Below are 21,373 nucleotides of genomic sequence, written 5' to 3'. Positions count from 1 at the left end.
GAAACCTGGCCCCAACTTACCCTGGATCCAGATGAAACCATGGTGTCCTTTGATGTAGTCTCTCTCTTCACTTGCATACCCACCACGGAGGCCATGGAGACTGTCAGAAAACGACTACAAGAAGACAGCTCCTTGGAGGACAGGACCAACTTCACACCCGATCAGATTTGCACCCTGTTAGACCTCTGCCTCACCACTACATATTTCAAATACAACGAAGGCTTTTACAGACAAAAACATGGCTGTGCCATGGGCTCCCCCGTGTCACCTATTGTAGCCAACCTTTACATGGAGGAAGTGGAAAGGAAGGCCCTTGGCTCTTTCAAAGGAAGAGTACCTAGCCACTGGTACAGATATGTGGACGACACCTGGGTCAAAATCAAGACACAAGAAGTGGAATCCTTCACTGCGCACATTAACGCTGTGGATAAAAACATCAAGTTCACCAGGGAAGACACAAAGGACAACTGTCTGCCTTTCCTGGACTGCGCTGTGCACATTGAAGAGAACGGTAAACTCAACATCGAAGTTTACCGGAAGCCCACACACACGGACCAGTACCTCCTGTTCGACTCCCATCACCCTCTGGAACACAAACTTGGAGTAATTAGGACCCTACACCACCGGGCAGAACATGTTCCCTCTAAGCCTGAAGGGAACAAGAAGGAACACACACATGTAAAGGAAGCACTCAAAATGTGCGGCTATCCTAAATGGGCGTTCTTAAAGTCAGCAAAGAGGCACAGAAAAGAAGACCAGACACCAGCGAGGGAGGATAAGAAGGACAGACGCAACAACATTGTCATCCCCTATGTAGCCGGTGTATCAGAGAAACTCAGGAGAGTTTTCTCCAAGCATGACATCCCAGTGTATTTCAGACCCAGCAACACACTCAGACAGAAACTGGTTCACCCGAAAGACAAAACGCCAAAACACAAACTTAACAATGTGGTGTATGCTGTACAGTGCAGCGAGGAATGCTCAGACCTCTACATTGGAGAGACCAAACAGCCACTTCACAAGCGCATGGCACAACACAGAAGAGCCACCTCCACAGGACAAGACTCAGCAGTCCATCTGCGTCTTAAGGATAAAGGACACTCTTTCGAGGATGCCAATGTTCACATTTTGGACAGAGAGGACAGATGGTTTGAAAGAGGAGTGAAAGAAGCCATCTATGTCCACTGTGAGCGACCATCTTTGAACAGAGGCGGTGGTTTACGACACCAACTCTCTGCCATCTATAATCCAGTTTTGAGATCCCTTCCCAGACGCCTTAACGCCCACTCACATCCTGGGCCATCTGACCTCAGGAATTCGCATGATAAGGTGGGGCCAGGTTTCACAATGAACACACCCGAAACTCTGGCTGATTGGGACCCACGCCCAGTTTCCCACCTTGGCTCAGACGATTAGAGGATCATCAGGGGGTCCTTTTGTCCCTCTGTGGGGGGTCACTCCCACTAGGTTTATATCTGGGACTCTCCACCATTTGACCTTAGAACTGAAGAAGCTTCTCGGATGAGAGGTGAAACGTCTTCAAGCAACTTAAAGAAGTCCAGACGCTTTTCTTTGCAAGCTCCTTTGACTACGATGACCTGGATGACTGAGAACCTTCACAGACATGTGGGATGAGTTACACTCCAAAATTTCAGGCGGAAAAAGGAAAATAACTAGAAAAAATTGCATTTCCTGCGAAAATGCTGTGTGGATGCCTTAACGCTGAAATTGTCTGCTGAAAAGAGTTGAAAAAGTTGAAAGTTGAAAAAAAAAATGTTGCCCTGAGCAGGATTCGAACCTGGACCTTTTGGTTTCAAGGTAGCTACACATCTCACTGAGCCAAAGTCATGCTCACAAAGAAGAGGTGGAGATGCTGACAATTGCGCTGAAATGAGCAGAAGCGGCTTAGAATTGTGCTGATAAGAGGTGAAAAGGCTGAAAACTTTGCAGAAAAGAGGTGAATCAGCAGAATTTCTGCTGAAAGAGTTTTTTTTTTAAAAAGGCCGAAAAAACTGAAAATTTTGCTGAAAAGAGTTGAATGAGCAGAATTTCTGCTGAAAAAAGTTGAATGAGCAGAATTTCTGCTGAAAAGAGTTAAATTGGCAGAATTTCTGCTGAAAAGGGGTGAAAAAGCTGAAATTTGTGTTGAAAAGAGTTAAAAAGGTTTAACTGTTAACTGAAAAAATTGTTGCCATAAGCGGGATTTGAACCCGGGCCTCCCAGTCCGAGAACGGATGCTCATCTCACTGAGCTAAAACACAGGTCAACCCGGCAAGGAAAATCAGTGAGGCCACTGATAATATGGCAGAAATGGGCAAAAAAAATTGCAAAAAAAATTCAATATCTCAAAAAGTATAGAAGTTATGAGCACCAAAAGTCATAGCACGCATTAGCAGAAAGAGCAGAATTTTTTAAGATTTGAACAGTGAAAATAGCACAAAAACTGTGGGAGTAGTTAAGCGCCAAAAAGTGTATGGAAGCAACTAGAATAAAATAGTGGATTAAAGAATAAAGAGAAACAGGAACTCAATAGTGTGCCTGAGGCATCCACACAATAACTAGAAAGCAAAAATTTCAGAAGAAATTTTAAGTGTGCCTATGCCGCTGCCAATGAGTGTAGTTTGCCATTCATACGGCTACAAAAAAAAAATCCAAATAAGGGTAGACAGGCCGTACTACTGTTGGCATACCACTAGAGTGAGCCAACACACCACAAATTAAGTGAGTGAGCCAACACACCACAAATTAAGTTTCACTTTCCTTCAGATTCATTTCAATGGGCAAAAACTAGCATTAAAATATCCATCCATCCATCCATTCGCTTCCGCTTATCCTTTTCAGGGTCGCGGGGGGCGCTGGAGCCTATCCCAGCTGTCATAGGGCGAAAGGCGGGGTACACCCTGGACAGGTCGCCAGTCTGTCGCAGGGCATTAAAATATTCATATTTAAAAAACCAAAGAAGTAATAAACACCAAAAGTCATAGCACACAATTCCTGATCCAGCCGCACAAAATGATATAACATATGTGAAGCTTGTGTCAAAACTGTGGGATGAGTTACCCTCCAAAATTTCAGGCGGAAAAAGGAAGATAATAATAAAAATAGTAATAAGTGTGCCTTTTGGCATAGGCACACTTAATAAAAATAATAAATCCGAGAAATAGTAATAAGTGTGCCTTTTGGCATAGGCACACTTAATAATAACAAGAAGAAGACGAATAATAAATCCGAGAAATAGTAATAAGTGTGCCTTTTGGCATAGGCACACTTAATAAGAATAATAAATCCGAGAAATAGTAATAAATGTGCCTTTTGGCATAGGCACACTTAATAATAAATCCGAGAAATAGTAATAAGTGTGCCTTTTGGCATCGGCACACTTAATAATAATAATAATAATAATAATAATAATAATAATAGAAATAAATCCACCTTGTCAAATACTTACTCTGACACATTTGACACAATAAGTGAAATTACTAGTGAACCTTATTAAGAGAACAAAACAAACAATGTCTAACCCAGCATTGTATAACAACCCTTTGGCAATAAAACAAATTGTTCTGTCCAGTATGGTTCATGAATACAGTTAGAACAGAATTAGTAATCTACCATCATATACCTTATCAAACATCTTGTACTTGTTTGAGGCTCTTAATGTAGGCGTCCACGTCCGCTGATGTATCGAATACATGTGTACATTCCTCGTTGGTCAAAAGCAGCCTCGCTGGATAGATGATCCGATGTTTCGACAGTCCGAACTCTAGCAGCTTCTTCCACACACCATCGTACTGACGCTGCTGTCTATACGCCTCTGCAGGCAGGTCCGGCAGGAAGCTTATCTTGTTGTCCTTGTACGTCAGTTCTTTTGTCATCCTAGTGGCTTTCATGATGCGTTCACGGTCTCTGTAACTTAAGCACTTAATTCGAAAAGTTCTCGATCGGTTTGCAATAGAGCTTTGACTTGTGATTATCCGGTGCGCTCTCTCAAGGACAGGAGGGAGGATTTTCAAAATGTCCGCTAAAAACTACTCCATGAAAGTATGTGCATCTGTATCTTCTTCTTTTTCAGGGATGCCGAGGATTCAGATGTTATTACGCCAACTTCTTCCTTCCAAGTCCTCCACCTTTTTAGTCAGAAGGACTGTCTTTCAAGGCATTCCAAATAATTTTTTAGTAAGGTGATTTCATCCTCCGCATTGGAGATTCTTTTTTCAGCCTCACCCAAGGACACAACAACAGAGACTGTCCAAGCCGGGACTCGAACCGGCAACCTTCCGATTACAAGGCGAACTCCCAACTCTTAAGCCACAATAGCTCTGTCCTAGTACTGACACACCTCCCATTAATCACACAGCTGCTGGTGATGACCTCATAGGGCCGCTTCTAAACAATTTAACATGACTTTCTACTCCCTCCTGAATATAAAATAAGCAGCAGTCAGTTCTTACTGGGTTGTTGTTAGAGAAACAGTTAGTTCAGCCTGTCTCCCAATCTTGTTGTTGTGTCTGCCTGTCTTTGTGCCCAGATTTACTTGGGGATTTCACAACATGGGGTGGTGAGATGACTTTTGTGTTTATTTGAGAGATGATTGGATTCTCTTTGGATTTTGAGGAAGCCTTCAAGGAAATTGGATTGTTAATACTGTTAGATATGGTGGTCCTGACAGGCCAAACAGACTGCAACTTAAGAACACAACGGAAATAGGAAAAGCGACAATGGAAATAGGAAAAAGGAAAACAGAAATAGGAAGAACGAAAACAGAAATAGGAAAAAACACAAGGGAAGTGTTTCCTGGGGAGAGAATAACCCGACGGCCAGATGCAGGAACCCGAAATATGGTAGGCATGTTTTATCATGATTCATATAATACTGATGATGGATTTTTAGGCTAACAGTTAGGCTAACACACTTACCTCTCATCTTTTCTTTTGTCGAGCCCTGCGTCTCCTTGTCAACAATAAAATGACATTTAAAAGAAAAATCGTCTCTGTTATTGAATCCAAGCACAACACATAAACGTGCTCAGACATGCCATCACACATTCTGTTAACTTTGTCTAATATTAAAATTTGTTTTAACAAACAACTACAACTGAACAACTACACCGCACTGTTGTTCCTTATATTCTTACAGTGTCTTATTTCTTGGTCTTTATGTTATCCTTTATTGCCCCTCATTGGGGAAATTCAAATGTTCCAGCAGCAAAGTTCCAGGCAGATGGAGCATCTAGATTCACACTAAAGTAAAGAATATATTTCTATTCTATTCTATTCTATTCTATTCTCAGAAGTAGAAGTATAATTGTATTCCTAAATAGCAGCTAAATCTTTAGGTTTTTCAGTTTCTAATTTTAATACTTGTGTTACCCTTCTTTAAATATTCTCATTCGCATGCTTTTATAAATATAATATGATCTGAGCTGACAGAAAATTAAATTACAAAACCCATAGCTATGCAACCAATTGTTTTTTAAAAACGTGCACAAAGGTGAATAGCAACTTGCACCTATTGTTAGTTTGAAAATAATAATAATACGGTAAGTGACGAGTAAGGTAAGCGACCCATGTTGTAGGTGACGTCAGACGCCGGAGAATTGGCGGAAAAAAAGCAAATGGTAGCATAGAGTTTAAGAAAGGTTTTTCAAGCTTCAGTATTACCAAATATACTAATCAATTGTCATATAACTAACAACATCTGTTTTATCATCTCTAACACACTGGAGGACAACGGGGAGAGTTTAGACGCTCTCCAAGATTACATCGACCGCTGTTTTCAAGATTTAGTAATGAAGAAGGCTCAGAGTGCATCCTCCCCGGCCAAAATTGAGACACCATCATCGAAGAGATGTCGCCCGGCAGACTCCCCCGGTACAACATCGCCTGCCGGCAAAGACATCGCAGACATCCTGGAGTCAATCGACAAGCGATTGTCCAGTTTCGATGCGAGGCTGTCCCTGGTGGAGATTTTACACCGGGAATTTAAATCTCTGAGAGAATCCCTGGAATTCAGCCAGCAGCAGGTGGAAACGCTTGCCGCTGAAAATACCACGCTACAGGAGTCGGTCAAATCTCTCACCGATAACGTGACCCAGCTAAACATTGAAAATAAAAAAATAAAAGAGTCCGTTATCGATCTACAAGCCCGTAGCATGAGAGATAATCTTGTGTTTTCTGGTATTCCAGAATCTGCCGGAGAGGACGCGGAGGCAACGGTGAAAAGCTTCATCAAAATCCACCTGAAGCTGCCGGAGGACACCGTAAAGAACATAGACTTTGATAGAGTACATCGCTTGGGGGGCGTGAGGTCGCGGACCGGGAGACCACGGCCTATTGTGGCCAAATTCGGTCAATTCAAACAGAAGGAATAGGTGAAGAGTCGCGGCAGAGAGCTGAAAGGAACGGACTTCAGCGTGAACGACCAGTTCCCCAAAGAGATCCTGGAATGACGCAAGGTCCTGTTCCCAGTTTGACGTAGCTTCATCCAGAAAGGCTCCCGTGCTGTCATCGCCGTCTATGTGGACGGACAGCTCTACCGCGACCCTGGCACCACACCGTGGTTATATTGACTGCACTCCAGATAAGAACCCGCTACACTCTTTTCTTATTCATTCACACTTTCTCCTTGAACATGGGTTTAACCTAGTAATATCAATATGATGTCATAGCAGATATAGGGGCAGGGATAGCTCAGTAGGTAAAGTGGTCGCCCCATGATTGGAAGGTCGGCGGTTCGAATCCACTTAACGGCTACCCTGAGGTACCCCTGAGCAAGGTACCGTCCCTACACACTGCTCCCCGGGCGCCTGCTTAGTGGGCTGCCCACTGCTTCACTGAGTGAATGGGTCAAATGCAGAGAAAAAACAAGTAATTTCCCCATGGGGATCAATAAAGTATCCATTATTATTATTATTATTATATAACACCGTCACCCTCCGTCATTACTTTAATTGGAATGTTTCCGTTTCGTTTCTTTTTTTGTTGTTGTTGCTCACAGTTCATGTGGTTTCTTTCTTTCTCTTGTCTTTCACTACTGCGATCACCTACTTCCCCGCTCACCTACAAACAACACCCTCTATTTCTCCATATTTTCACACCATGATCACGCAAACACATCCGCTCAACGGCAGCACATTCACAACAGCCTCACAGCACGCACAGACTTGCAGGACACATAACACAAGCCACGCTTGTTCATATTAGTGAATATTCACACACATAGTCAGACTTATGGAGCCTCTCACCACACTTTTTTTCTCTCTCTCTCTTTCTATTTACAAACAAGGGATGTTTCCACATTATCTCCACCTGTCTAAACGAAACACCCAGCGTACATCATTAGACATACACACACAATTATGGGCATGCTGAGGTTTGTTACATGGAATGTAAATGGAGCTGGCACCAGAGGAAAGAGGTTAAAGATATTTAACCAGCTTAAAAAACTACAGGCAGATGTTGTTTTATTACAAGAAACTCACAGACCTGTCACAGGTTTAAACGAACTTAAAACACCTGAGTTTCCTAACGTGTTTGCAGCCTGTTATAATTCTAGACAACGGGGAGTAGCAATTTTAATACATAAAAATGTTAAGTTTACAGTACTCGATACAGTTATAGATCCAGAGGGTAGATTTCTAATTATTAAACTATCAATATTGAACAAAAAACTATGTATTGTAAGTATATATGGTCCAAATGTTGATGAACCCTCATTCTTCCACGGATTTTTTAGTGCACTCTCTGAACACCGCGATTGCACACTCATTCTTGGCGGTGACCTCAACCTTGGACTAAATGAAGAAATGGATAGGCTAAACACAACAGGAACTCAGCGCAACTGGCAATCCACAAATATAATCAAACAGTATATGAGCGACTTTGGCCTTCGCGATGCATGGCGCTCCCTTCACCCCAACAGTAAGGAATATACTTTTTTCTCGCATGTTCATCACTCTTACTCTCGTCTGGATTATTTTCTGGTCAGCAGCTCACTGCTGAGTGACATTTCAGACACTGAGATAATAATAATAATAATAATAATAATAATAATAATAATACATTTTATTTAAATAGCGCCTTTCAAAGCACCCAAGGACACTGTACAACAGATAAAAACTGGAAATATACACAATGATAAAAATAGAAGATAAAAGTTAAAACATACAGAAATTTAAGAATAGGCAATTTTAAACAGATGAGTTTTGAGGGTGGACTTAAAAAGAGAGAATGAACTAATATTTCTGAGGTCCGGGGATAGGGAATTCCAAAGTCGAGGGGCAGAGCAGCTAAAGGCCCTCCCTCCCATTGTGATCAGACGAGCAGAGGGAACAGAGAGAGAAAGAGAAGATGAAGATCTGAGGCAGCGGGATGGGAGCTTCATCTGTAATAAGTCAGAGAGGTACGGTGGAGAGAGAGAATGAATAGCCTTGAATGTATACAGAATTATTTTAAAATGGATGCGAAATTTGACCGGGAGCCAGTGAAGTTGCTTCAGGATTGGGGAGATGTGGTGGGTAGAAGAAGTCCTAGTAATAATACGGGCAGCAGAGTTCTGGACACGTTGGAGCTTGTTGATAGATTTTTGTGTAAGGCCAAATAATAATGAGTTGCAGTAGTCAATTCTAGAGATAACAAGATTATGGATGAGAATGGCAGTGGCGTGAGGTGTGAGGAAGGGGCGGAGGCGATTAATGTTACGGAGTTGGAAATATGCTGCACGTGTAATATTATTGATATGTGAGTTAAAAGATAATGTGCTATCGAGAATGACACCCAAGCTTTTCACAGAGGGAGAGATAGGGACCAGCGAGTTATTGATGGTGAGAGAGAAATTGTTAATTCTGGATGGCAGTCGTTTAGTGCCAACCAGAAGAAGTTCCGATTTATTGCTGTTGAGTTTAAGAAAGTTGGAGGAGAACCAAGAATTAAGTTCAGCTAGACAGAGGATGAGGGAGGGTGGAGGAAGAGTAGAGTCAGGTTTGGTAGAGAGATAGAGCTGGGTGTCATCGGCGTAGCAGTGGAACTGAATATTATATTTACGAAAAATATGTCCGAGTGGAAGAAGGTAGATGATGAAAAGAAGGGGCCCGAGGACAGATCCCTGGGGCACCCCAGTGGATAAAGGAGAAAGCTGAGAAGTGAAGGATTTTAATTGAATGAACTGAGTGCGGTCAGATAGGTATGATTTAAACCAGGCTAGTGGAGTGTGAGAGAGACCAATAGAAGCTAATCTGCTAAGGAGAATGGGATGAGAGATGGTGTCAAAAGCTGCACTCAGATCAAGAAGGATAAGGATGGAGAGGAGACCAGAATCAGCTGCTATAAGAAGGTCGTTTGTTATTTTTATAAGAGCAGTTTCAGTGCTATGTAGAGGACGAAAGCCAGACTGGAACTGTTCGTAAAGGTTATTATCAGTTAGGTGAAGATGGACTTGTGAAGCAACTATTTTTTCAAGGATTTTTGAGAGAAATGGTAGATTGGAGATAGGACCAAAATTATTAAAGTTGTTGGGATCTAGACCAGTTTTTTTCAGAATTGGGGTAATAGCAGCAACTTTGAAGGAAGCAGGAACAGTTCCAGTGGTGAGTGAAGAGTGAATAATAGCAGATATGAGGGGAAGGAGAGGGAGTAAGCAGGCTTTGACGAGGACAGTGGGGATAGGATCGAGCTGGCAGGTAGAAGGCTTTGATTTATGGATGAGATCAGCAATATCAGCTAAGGATGGAAGTTGAAAAACAGAGAGGAAGTGAGAAGGGGGAGAAGTTAGGACAGAGAAGCTACATTGAGCATTAGGGTCCAGGTCTAAGTGTATTTTATGAATTTTATCAATAAAGAATAGCATTAGAGCATCACAGAAGTTAGATGAATAGAGATGAGCAGGGAGAGAATCAGGTGGCCTGTTAAAAGAGTTGAATAGTGAGAAAAGGGTCTTGGTAGAGTTCTCACTTGAGCAGACAATAGCAGAGTAATAAGCAGATTTGGTTTGACTAATACATTCCTGGTAAAACAGAACGTGGTTATTAAACATATCCTTATGAATAGTAAGGCCAGTTTTCTTATAGAGACGTTCAAGCTGTCGGCCTTTAGCTTTCAGTAGCCGGAGTTCAGGGGTGTACCAGGGTGCAGAGCGAGAAAAAAGTACAGTTCTGGTTTTTTGTGGAGCCAGGGAATTTAGAATACTACTAAGGCTATGATTATAAAAAAGTACCAGGTCCTCTTGAATAGCTAAGTTGTTAGAAGACAAGCAGCTAGAAAAAGCAGAGGAAAGGATATCAAGATTTATATTCTTGATATTCCGGAAAGAAATAATACGGGGATTGTTAATTACAGAGAGGGTCATGTGAACATTAAAGGAGAGAAGTAGATGGTCCGAAATTAGCAGTTCGTCAGCTGTACAGATGGAGGGGGTAAGTCCAGAACAGCAGACTAGGTCCAAAGTGTGGCCCTTAATGTGGGTATAGATTCATCCTATAGCTGTCAGCGATCATGCTCCTGTATCTTTAACACTAATGCACAAGAATAATACTACGCCAAGTAAAAACTGGAGATTTAATACATCATTGCTTAAAGATGAAGACTTTATTAAATATTTTAAAAAGGAATGGACTTCATATTTAGACTTTAATGAAACTCCCGGAATATCTGCTTCTGTTCTATGGGAAGCAGGGAAAGCTGTGATGAGAGGTAAAATAATTTCTTTCTCATCACACAAAAAGAAAGAAGAAAACAAAAATATTCAGGAATTAGAAAAAACCATCAAATCACTAGAAGAAGCTTACGCGTGCGACCAAGATCAGGAAACATTGAACAAAATACGCAAGACAAAACTAGAATTAAATGAAACTATTAATTAAAAAACACAATTCCTTATACAAAGACTTCACTTGCAGAATTTTGAACACAGTAACAAATCAGGTCGATTTCTAGCTAACCAGTTAAAAATAAATAAAGAAAAAACAACTATATGTGCTGCTAAAGATTTATCGGGGAACAAAATATATGACCCTGGAAGAATAAACAACATTTTTAGGGATTTCTATGAAAGTTTATACTCACCACAAATAAACCCATCTAAAAATGAAATTGATCTGTTTCTTGACAACGTAACTCTTCCAAAATTACTAGACAGTCAAGCAATGGAACTGGATTCGCCACTGACGCCAAGTGAACTCCAGGAAGCCCTGATAAGTATGCCCAATAATAAGGCTCCAGGTCCAGACGGCTTCCCTGCAGAATTCTACAAAGAATTCTGGACAATTCTGGCACCAGTATTCCACGGAATGTTGCTGGAAATCGAGGAAAATGGCAGACTACCACCAAATATGAATTCTGCCAACATTAGTCTCCTGCTAAAACCAGGCAAAGACCCTTTATTTCCCTCAAGCTATCGTCCAATTTCTCTTTTAAATGTAGACCTTAAAATAATCTGCAAAGCTCTATCAAAGAGATTAGAGAAAATAACCCCCCTCTTAATTCATCCTGACCAAACTGGTTTCATAAAAGGTCGGCACTCCTCAACAAACACTCGTAGATTACTTAATTTAACAGACTACTCATACACTAAAAACATCGAAACCATAATATTATCTCTAGATGCAGAAAAAGCATTTGACAGAGTTAACTGGAAATTTTTATTCGCAACTTTACACAAATTTGGTTTTGGAAACTCTTTCATAAACTGGATAAGAATATTATGCAATTCCCCAACAGCTCGTATCAGAACAAATGACCAGACATCCTCCAGCTTCTGTCTCCTGAGGGGCACCAGACAGGGATGCCCACTCTCCCCTTCACTTTTTGCAATTTTTATCGAACCTCTAGCAGCAGCATTTAGACAGGCTACAACAATTAAGGGCATAAAATGTAAGAACATAGAACATAAAATCAGTCTCTATGCGGATGATGTGTTGCTTTTTCTGCAAAACACACAAACCAACCTCTCTGAGGTAATTACTCTAATAAACTGGTTTTCAAGAGTTTCAGATTATTCAATTAACTGGCCAAAATCTACAGTTCTCCCCATTAACTGCTCCTTCCATAATTCTTCCTCTGCCCCACTGCAATCCGGAAATATTAAATATTTAGGTATTAATGTTTCTCCTAAGCTCTCAGACTTAACTAAATTAAACCACATCCCACTTCTAAAGAAAGTAGAAGGCGATCTGACTAGATGGAAATCTTTACCCATATCACTCATGGGAAGGGTCGCCACTATAAAAATGATGATCTTGCCAAAAATAAATTACTTATTTTTGATGATCCCTAACAAACCATCACAAGATTGGTTCAGATCTCTGGATTCATATATTTCCAAATTCCTTTGGAAAGATAAACCCCCGCGTATCAGCTTAAAAACGCTACAAAGAACCAAGGATAGAGGAGGATTAGATCTGCCTAATTTTCACCAATACTTCTTAGCCAACAGGCTTCAGTTCATCTCAGAATGGTCAAAACATACCTTCTTAGATGAGCCTTGGCTAGATGTTGAACAGGCACTATGCAAGGATCTAGAGATTTCAGACCTACCATTTATTAGCTCAAACATCAAAAGATATGAATGCTTTAAAAGTATCAACATCAGCTTCTCTCTGACAGCATGGTGGGAGTTTCTAAAATTGACGGAGTCTTCATTAATCCCATGCAAACGTACACCTATCTGGAACAACCCTGACATATTACAAAACAATAATATGATTAATTTCCCAGAATGGAGTTGTAAAGGAATTAAATACTTAGAACATATATTAGAGGGAACAGAATTTATTCCATTTGACAGACTAGTTGCACAATATGGGATCAACAAGAAAAGATTTTTTAGAATATCAACAAATTAAATCCATAGTAAAAAGGAAATTTAACCTCAGTCAAGTTGAATTACAAACACCACCAAGTGCGGCACATTTCCTTACTCTTAAATCCCCCAAATTATTATCTAAAATATACAGAACACTTTCTAAATTAGATGAATCAATATCCCTTCCTATTGCAAAGTGGGAAGCAGATTTATCAGTCAGCTTAGACCAAAACTTCTGGTCTCAGGTATGCTTAAAAACCTTTAAATTGATTAAAAATCCCAGTCTGCAATTAATACAATACAAAATACTACATAGAGTGCACTATACAGGTCATCGGATGTTCAAGATGGGCTTTACATCTTCCAACAACTGCTCACACTGTCAAGGCAATACACCAGACAATTACATTCACGCTCTTTGGTTCTGTCCACCAGTGCAGAAGTTTTGGCGCGAGATATGTGAGGACTTATCAAAGTGTCTGAAATGTAACATTCCAACTTCCCCCTTAGTGTGTTTGTTGGGCAGCTTAGATAATGTCACTTCAGAAAAGAATATAGCCCATATGGTTTTCACTGCCCTATGCATAGCCAAGAAAACTGTCCCCATGAACTGGAAAAATAAAAACAATCTTAATTCTAACCAATATAGAAATTATCTATTAGATTGCATTAATCTTGATACAGCCTCTGCCACCACATCAGATCAATTGCTCTGGGCTCCTTTGATCAGCTCCATCACCTAGTGGGGGTGGGGGGTCATAGTTTGGTCCCGCCTTCACTGTTGTGATTGGTGTGGGGGTAGGGACAGGCTTAGGGCGTCGAGGGGTTCCCCGGAGGCATCTTCCTTGGGGGGCTCATCCCGGGGTAGCGGTCATGTCCGGTTGGGGGCTCTTTTGGCTCTCGGGTGACTGTTTCCTCGTGGCTGCGTGTAGCGGGGCTAGGGGAGGGTCTGTGCTGATGGACGTGGGTTACTGACCTGGTAGCCTGTCTGCCCCTGGGTGGGTCCGGGATGGGCGTGAGGTTCTGGGGGTGCTCCGTCTCTGGGCTGGGGCCCTGGCCGGGCCTCGGGGCCTTGGGTCCTGGTTTGTGTGTTGCCGGGGTTGTGGGCGGGTGGGTGCATGGGGGCCCATCCCTGGCGCTGGGTGCCGCCGGTGCATCGAGCCGCCTGGGGGACTCTTCAACTGGTGGGGGAGATTGTCACACCTTGCAGGAGCTTTCCTCTCCTCAGGAACTCTCTGCTGGAGGAGGAGATACAGGAGAGGTGGAGGAAGATCTCAGCCTGGGCGTCTATTGTCTCATGTAGTCTGGAAGCTGAGTGGATGGTGGGGTGGGTGCAGTTTTTTCTGTGGTGGGGTTGGGTGGACTGTCCCGGGCTCTGTGGGGCTGGGGGGCGCTGCTGCGCTGGGCCCCGGTCTGGATGGGCCTGGGCCCCCTTTCCCTGGCGGGTCGCGGAGTATGGGAGTGCCTACTGGGGTCAGCGGGGGAGCTGGCCCCAGGGAGGGGTCACCTGCCCCTCCCTTCTTCCCTCCCCATCTCCAGCTGCCTCCCTCTCCCCGCTCCACCACAACCACCCACACATGCAGGGCCTTGGAGTAGGGGTATGTCACCAGGGTGCAGAGGAGGTTCCCCCCCCCCCCCCCCTGTCCCCTTCTGGCTGCCTCTGCCTCAATTTTATCCCACAACTTAGACATTCACATTACTCACACTCTCATTACACATACATATAGGATCTTGGGGGTGGGCACGATACACGGAGTCCAAATTACCGTCAGGGTGTACACCTCACCCCTGGCGTCGTTGCCCACCTCTCAATTTTGAATACATGTAGACATTGAGGGGTAGCAGGAGGAACTATGCGCTTACCTGCTGCTCTCTGGCAGGTAGCTCCATGCCCTCCTGGGTTTTAATTGCACCTTAGAACACACATGCATCAACACTACAATGAGCGGGTGGAGGGAGGTTTGGAGTCTTCTCTCACCCTCGTTCTCTGCGGCCTGCTGGAGCGGGGGGGCTAGGAGGAGTTGGCCGTCCGACTGCGGTCCTCTGGGTGTGGGGCCTCCCTGCTGCTGCGGAGTCGGGGCGGTCTGCCTCTCCCCACCGCAGGGAAAAGGGTAACACCACCTGGGTCTGGGTGCAGTCCCCCCCTCCAGGGGCAAGGGTACCTAGACCCGGTTCGTAGAGTACGCTTGGGGAGTGTGATCATGTGTACAGCGTCTCTTTATGTCTGTCTCCACGTTGGTTGAGTGTGGAGTAAGTGTATATGAGAGCATGAGGGTGGGAATGGATGTTTGTGTCTGTGTGTGCCTGTATGTCTGTGTCTATATGTCAGGTTGGGTATCAGACGCCACCTCTCTGGGGACATCTCAGGCCCTCCAAGGTTTGGAGGCCTATCTCCACCCACCACCACTTCCCCTGCCAGTGGCGGACTCCCTCAGGTGTCGGTGCATTGGTGGTTCTTTGTGTCTGGGGGTGGGCGTCCGGGTACACACCGGCTCACTCCTTGGCGGCCGCTTATCGGGGCCTGGAGCCTGGGGCTCGCTCGGGCCACTTCGGAGGTGGGGTGCCCCCGGCCTCTCGGCCTGGGGCTCGGTCACTCAGGCACAGCTGGCTGCCGGCGGAGCTCACGGACACGTCACTGCAACTCCCCCTGGCTTCTGCTCCGCGGCTGCTGAGTGAGCCCTCATCTGGGACTCTCCTCAGCTCTTACTGGGACAGTGGCGCGGCTGCCCCTCTGTTGGTCTTCCTTGGTCTCTTGTGTTCTGGGGGCCTCTGGATGTCTGGAGTTTTGATCTCCTCCATACCTGCTTCATACCCTGGATGACGGGGCTGTGGCTCCCCACACTCCCTAGCAGATCGTTACATGGAGAAACCTTTGGAATGCAAGCATGCTGATCCACACAGGTATGCACACAGGTGTACACACGGGTATTCACAGACGCGGACTACAGCTTTCTTGGCTGCTGCCTCAAAGCACATTGTGCGCTGTCTATCTTGCGTGCTGCACAATATCGTTTATTATTTAGTATCTACTGATATCTACTGCTAGCTAGTTTATTGTGATGGTGCCGTTTTTTTTTATTATGTTACTCTTTGTTGTTTGCTTTCTCTTCTGTTTTTTTTCTCCATACAGGTGACCCAGGTGTTTGTTTTTTTTTTTCTTTCTTCCCCCCTTCTCACCGTCTCTTCTCCCCTTTGGTTTTCTTTCTCTCCCTCTCTTTCTTTCATTCTTTCTCCCTGTCCTATCCCCCAGTCATGTCTGTCCCGTTTGTAGCAACTGAAAATAAAATAAATTCATAATTATAATAAAGGTCAATCAAATGGACCAATATGGCAAGGCCATGATGATCCACTTGGTAAAATAAATCCGCTTGGCATCTTTCTTGGCCTTAAGACAACAATTCTGATGGCTAAAGATCCAAACGGGACACAAAAAAAATAAAAAATAAAAAATAATAATAATAATTAAAAAAACCAGACACATTACTGTAGAGACAAGCAAAATTTCAGGGCCTTAGTATGCTTTCCTGTTAGGCAATCACAAGCTTTTAGTGTAGATGCTTGTTTTAGTGCTATTAAATAATTTACTTGTGAGATTATTTTTTGCCCACTGCAGTGCAGACAGGCTTGGTTATAGGGCTCTGTGTGCCACGTGACCAAGTAGGAGGGAGTAGATAAGCCATATTAACTTGTTCAGTAACTACTTTTAAAGCAGTCCAGAAACTGCTAGCATTAGGCTGACTACAACATACTGCTATATCTGCTAATCACAATCTCTACCATGAGCAGCGTAGTCCAGAATCCCTATATCAGCCGAACACCAACATCTCGGGTAAGTATTGTTTTGGATACACTGATAATGAGAGGGAGAGAAAAAAACTTACGCTCCACAATGTTGCATTATGTAGCCTCTACAATAAAATACAATAGCCTCTACGTGTTCCATCATCATTACCATGAGGAGAGAGGCTTTTAAATTATTGAGTGACTGAGGATTTTCTGATGTAGGTCAGAGGTTTTTAAAAAATTGAGAGGGCAAAGATGATACTGTTTCTTTTATTTGTATGGTATGTATATTGTAAAGGTTGGATTGAGTTGTACTCAAGTATTGTACAGCTAAATTTTACTTTGTGTGGGTTCATGAAGTTAACAGTTGCAAGCTTGATACCCTCTCTTTGAGTAAAATTTGATTTCTAGAGCTTGGAAATATATCATGATAAAACACTCCTCATTTATGAGTTACATCTTTTTTGAATAGTGTCTTCTTTTGGCGTGGTCACTCTGGAGTCTCAGCAGCACAAGGAATATGCCGAACAGTTTGTTGTCAGCTTGTCTTTGTGTTTCTTGGTTTCACATTTACAAAACAACATGATTATCTTAGCTGCAATCCCAATTTTGGGAGTGGGGTGCTGTGTAAATATAAATAAAAATCTCAGAAACATAATTTTAATTAAAAAGGATAACTAGTTGAGGGGGGCAACTGGGAGCCCAGTGGTGGTTATGAAGTGCTGTGAGGGCCAGCAAGGAGGCCAGTCACAAAACCCTCCAGTGCTTTAGCTTGAAGTCAGCTTGAGTGGAGTGAAAGGATACCTGAAGAGACTTTGAAGAAGGAGTGAAACTGGACAGAAAATTGAAAGCAAGACGAATTGAAAGTAGAAACTGCACAGCAATATAAATGAAATATAATTGGGGAAAACTGTAGACAGTGTTTTTGATGGAACTAAAAGAAATGGGCTGAATGAAACAGGGTTTGGATACAGAAAAGCAAAAGCAAAAAGAGTGCTAACACCTAAATGGAAGAAAACAAGCTTACAGTAGGTTAAATTTTGTTCAGCGATGGATCACAAATGTCTATTTGTGCAGTGCCATTCCAGTGAAACCACAAATATATCTGCCTACAAAACATAGTAAATTTCCCCAGTCATTTATAATATGAGAATTTTTCTGGGAAAATGGCAGTTATTAGTGCCTTGAAACGCCTTTTGTTGTGATTTGGTGCTATATAAATAAAATAGAAATATAAATTTATTGACCTCAACAGTTAATACACACATTCTGAACTCCATATTTCAACACTTGAAACACTGCATGAAACTGACTGAGAAAAACTGGCTGACATAGGTTTTTCTTTCTTTCTTTTTTTTTTCAAATCCAACACACCTTTATCCCCACTCACCCATGAATTATTCAGTTTTAGCACTTGAATATTGAAAGCAGCATAGATTGAGTAGATACCAAGAAAAAAAAGCTGTGATTGTATTACAAACTTATATGCATGTGGGTGTGCTACAGTTTACTAAATGTATGATGATGTACTTAATACAAGGTTTTTGGACTCTTGTTTAATTTTTAAAAAAGTTGTCCTCTTACTTCTAGATGCCCAAACCTGGGACCAGTGGAGGGGTGGCACCTGGAGGTCGAGACAGTAATGGAATTTATCGAAGCGGTAGCATCAGCAGTGGAACTGGAGTGTCTGGCAAGATACTTTCCCTGTCATCAATGAGTGAGAGTGTGCACAGTGGCCTAAGCTGTTTGTTGTCAGAGCAAGCAATGGAGCAGGAAGAAAAGCAACAGCGCAGTCGCCATGTAGCAGATTATCAGCGCCTGAGAGAAGTTCGTGCAGCTGCTCAGCTCAAAAATCTCGAGGACTTCCTTAGGATGAACCACATTTCACTTAGGGACAGTGTGTCTTACACCACTGGCATGATTTACAGGTAAGATACACTTACAGATAATTTAGAAGAGATACTGTTAGTTTCTTATACTACCACTATAAAGGTAGACAATAAACTTATTATTGATCACCGGATTATTGTAAAGGTTGTTTAACATTATTCAATTATTGTAAACTGTTTTGGTGAGCAGGTATACTTTACATACAAGTACACATATGTTGTAATATTATTTGGCCTATTCTTGCTGTTGGTAAATTGATATACCTAATCAAGTTGAGAAAAATAAGAAAATAGGGACGCCAGATGTTATCTATATAAACAGAAGATAAATACCAATTCATTTCAATTCAGTTTTATTTATATAGTGCTAAATCACAACAACAGTTGCCTCAAGGCGCTTACATATGGAACTCCTTGTATGTTTATATAGCAACATGTATTCACATGTATGTATATTAAAGTTGTTAACCATCCATTGTCTAAAAAATAAGTGCACACTCAACACTCTTTGACCCGATGCTGTCCACTTCCCATTAGGGGATAAACCTTTTCTAATAAAAACTTTGTATACGAGAACATATAGTACCTGCATCATAGTAGAGGATTTCACAAGTTCCTTTCTAATATCATTACTATATATTTTTCATTATATGTTCCAAAATTTTCACTCACTAAAGTGTGTTTTGTGTATATGTTTTATATGCCAAACAAAGACTCACAACTTGGCTAGCCGCTTGAATAGGTATACCTGAGAAAGAGAAGGCAGGAGAATAAACCAGCTGTTCTCCACAGAACCATCCAAGGTGTACTTGGATGGCTCTCTTCCACAGCATGTCTTTTATCCTGTCTTCCTTCTCTCACCCCAACCGGTCACGGCAGATGGCTGCCTCTCCCTGAGCCTGGTTCTGTCGGAGGTTTCTTCTTGTTAAAAGGGAGTATTTCCTTCCCACTCTCGCCAATGTGCTTGCTGATAGGGGGTCATTTAATTGTTGTTTTTTTCTCTGCATGCATTATTGTAGGGCCTACCTCACCATAAAAGCGCCTTGAGGCAACTGTTGTTATGATTTGGTGCTGTACAATTAAAATTGAATTGAAATGAATTAAATAAGCTGACAACATGAGAACAGCACCACCAAGGCTGGATACTGAGCAATACTGGAACAGCATATGGGAGAAGGACCCAATCCATATTGGCAATGCTCAGTGGCTAGAGGACCTAAGAGCAGACAACAGCAACCTCCCCGAACAGGGTCCAGTAACCATCACAGTGGCAGATATCCAAGAGAGGGTCTCATAGCATGAGTTGGTCAGCACCAGGCCCCAACATGATTCATGCCTACTGGCTGAAGAAGCTGACTGCAATCCATGAGCATCTGGCAGGACAAATGAACCCACTGTTAGTCAATGAGAGACAGCGAGAATGGCTAACCAAAGGCTGGACAGTCCTGATCCTCAAGGATCCCCAGAGAGACTAGTCCCATCTAACTACCGGCCAATAACCTGCCTCAGTACCACATGGAAGCTCCTGTCAGGCATCATAGCAGCTAAGATTAACAGGCACATGGCCAAATACATGAGCGGAGCACAGAAAGGAATTTGTAGGAATACCAGTGAAGCAAACACCAGCTACACCTGAGACTACAAGAAGCCCTATGACTTGATGCCCCACACCTGAATCCTGGAATGCCTCAATCTGTACAAGATCAATAGAACCTTAAGAGCCTTAATCAGGAACTCGATGGGGATGTGGTATAGAACACTGGAGGCTAAGTTCAACCCAATATCACAAGATAGCATCAAGCGAGGGATCTACTAAGGAGATGCTCTGTTTCCACTGTTGTTCTACATAGGCCTGAACCCCCTCAGTGAGATCCTTTACAAAACAGGCTACAAATACCAAGTACGGAATGGACCTAAGGAGCTTGCAAAGAAAAGCGTCTGGACTTGTTTAAGTTGCTTGAAGACGTTTCACCTCTCATCCGAGAAGCTTCTTCAGTTCTAAGGTCAAATGGTGGAGAGTCCCAGATTTAAGCTCTGTGGGAGTAACCCACCAAGAGGGACAATGGACCCCCTAATGATCCTCTACCTAATCACATGAGCCAAGGTGTGAAAATGGGTGTAGGTCACAATCAGCCAAGGTTTCAGGTAAGCTCATTGTCAAACCTAGCCCCACCCTATCATGTGATTTCCTGAGGTCAGATGGCCCAGGATGTGAGTGGGCGTTAAGGCATCCTGGGCTAGGTTTCACAATGAGCTCACCTGGGACTCTCCACCATTTGACCCTAGAACTGAAGAAGCTTCCCAGATGAGAGGTGAAATGTCTTCAAGCAACTTAAAGAAGTCCAGACGCTTTTCTTTCCAAGCTCCTTAGACTACTATGACCTGGATGACTGAGAACCTTCACAGACATACGGAATGGACCAATTGTCAGCAAACTCCTGTACATGGATGACATCAAGCTGTATGCCAAGAGTAAATGAGACATTGATTCACTGATCCACACCACAAAGATCTACAGCAATGACACTGGAATGTCATTCGGACTGGAGAAGTGTAGTCAGATGGTAACGAGAGAGGGAAGGTAGTCAGAACTGAGGGGATCGAACTACTAGAAGCAACATTGCATACACTGAGGACAGTTACAAGTATCTGGGAATCACACAGGCAAATGGGAACCATTAGGAGGCCGCTAGGAAAGCTGCAGCCACCGAGTACCGGCACATACTTAGACAAGTCCTGAGGAGTAAGCTGAATGAAACGAAAGAGATCCGGGCTATCAACACCTACGCCCTGCCTGTGACCAGGTACCCTGTTGGGATAATAAGCTGGTGAGGAGATGGAAGCCACTGACATCAAGACAAGGAAGCTCCTGACCATGCATGGAGGGTTTCACCCCAAGTCCACCA

The 21,373-nt window shown here is 42.9% G+C and overlaps 1 protein-coding gene across 2 annotated transcripts in view; it reads left to right on the top strand.

Moving 5' to 3' along the window:
- Positions 1 to 16,473: 16,473 nt before the first annotated feature.
- The window catches only part of LOC309696401 (voltage-gated potassium channel subunit beta-2-like), a 248,267-nt gene continuing 243,367 nt past the window's right edge, over positions 16,474 to 21,373 (top strand). For both annotated transcript variants that reach the window (XM_082517619.1, XM_082517618.1), the window contains exons 1-2: positions 16,474 to 16,624; positions 18,169 to 18,506. In XM_082517619.1, the coding sequence (XP_082373745.1) occupies positions 16,574 to 16,624; positions 18,169 to 18,506 (389 nt within the window). In that variant the 5' untranslated portion in view covers positions 16,474 to 16,573. The remainder of the gene's footprint in view (positions 16,625 to 18,168; positions 18,507 to 21,373) is intronic.

This window comes from Aulonocara stuartgranti, assembly GCF_965226115.1.
Source record: "Aulonocara stuartgranti genome assembly, chromosome: 20".
Classification (NCBI taxonomy): domain Eukaryota; kingdom Metazoa; phylum Chordata; class Actinopteri; order Cichliformes; family Cichlidae; genus Aulonocara; species Aulonocara stuartgranti.
Note: the sequence above shows the minus strand (reverse complement) of the source record. Positions and strands in the feature narration are given on the sequence as shown.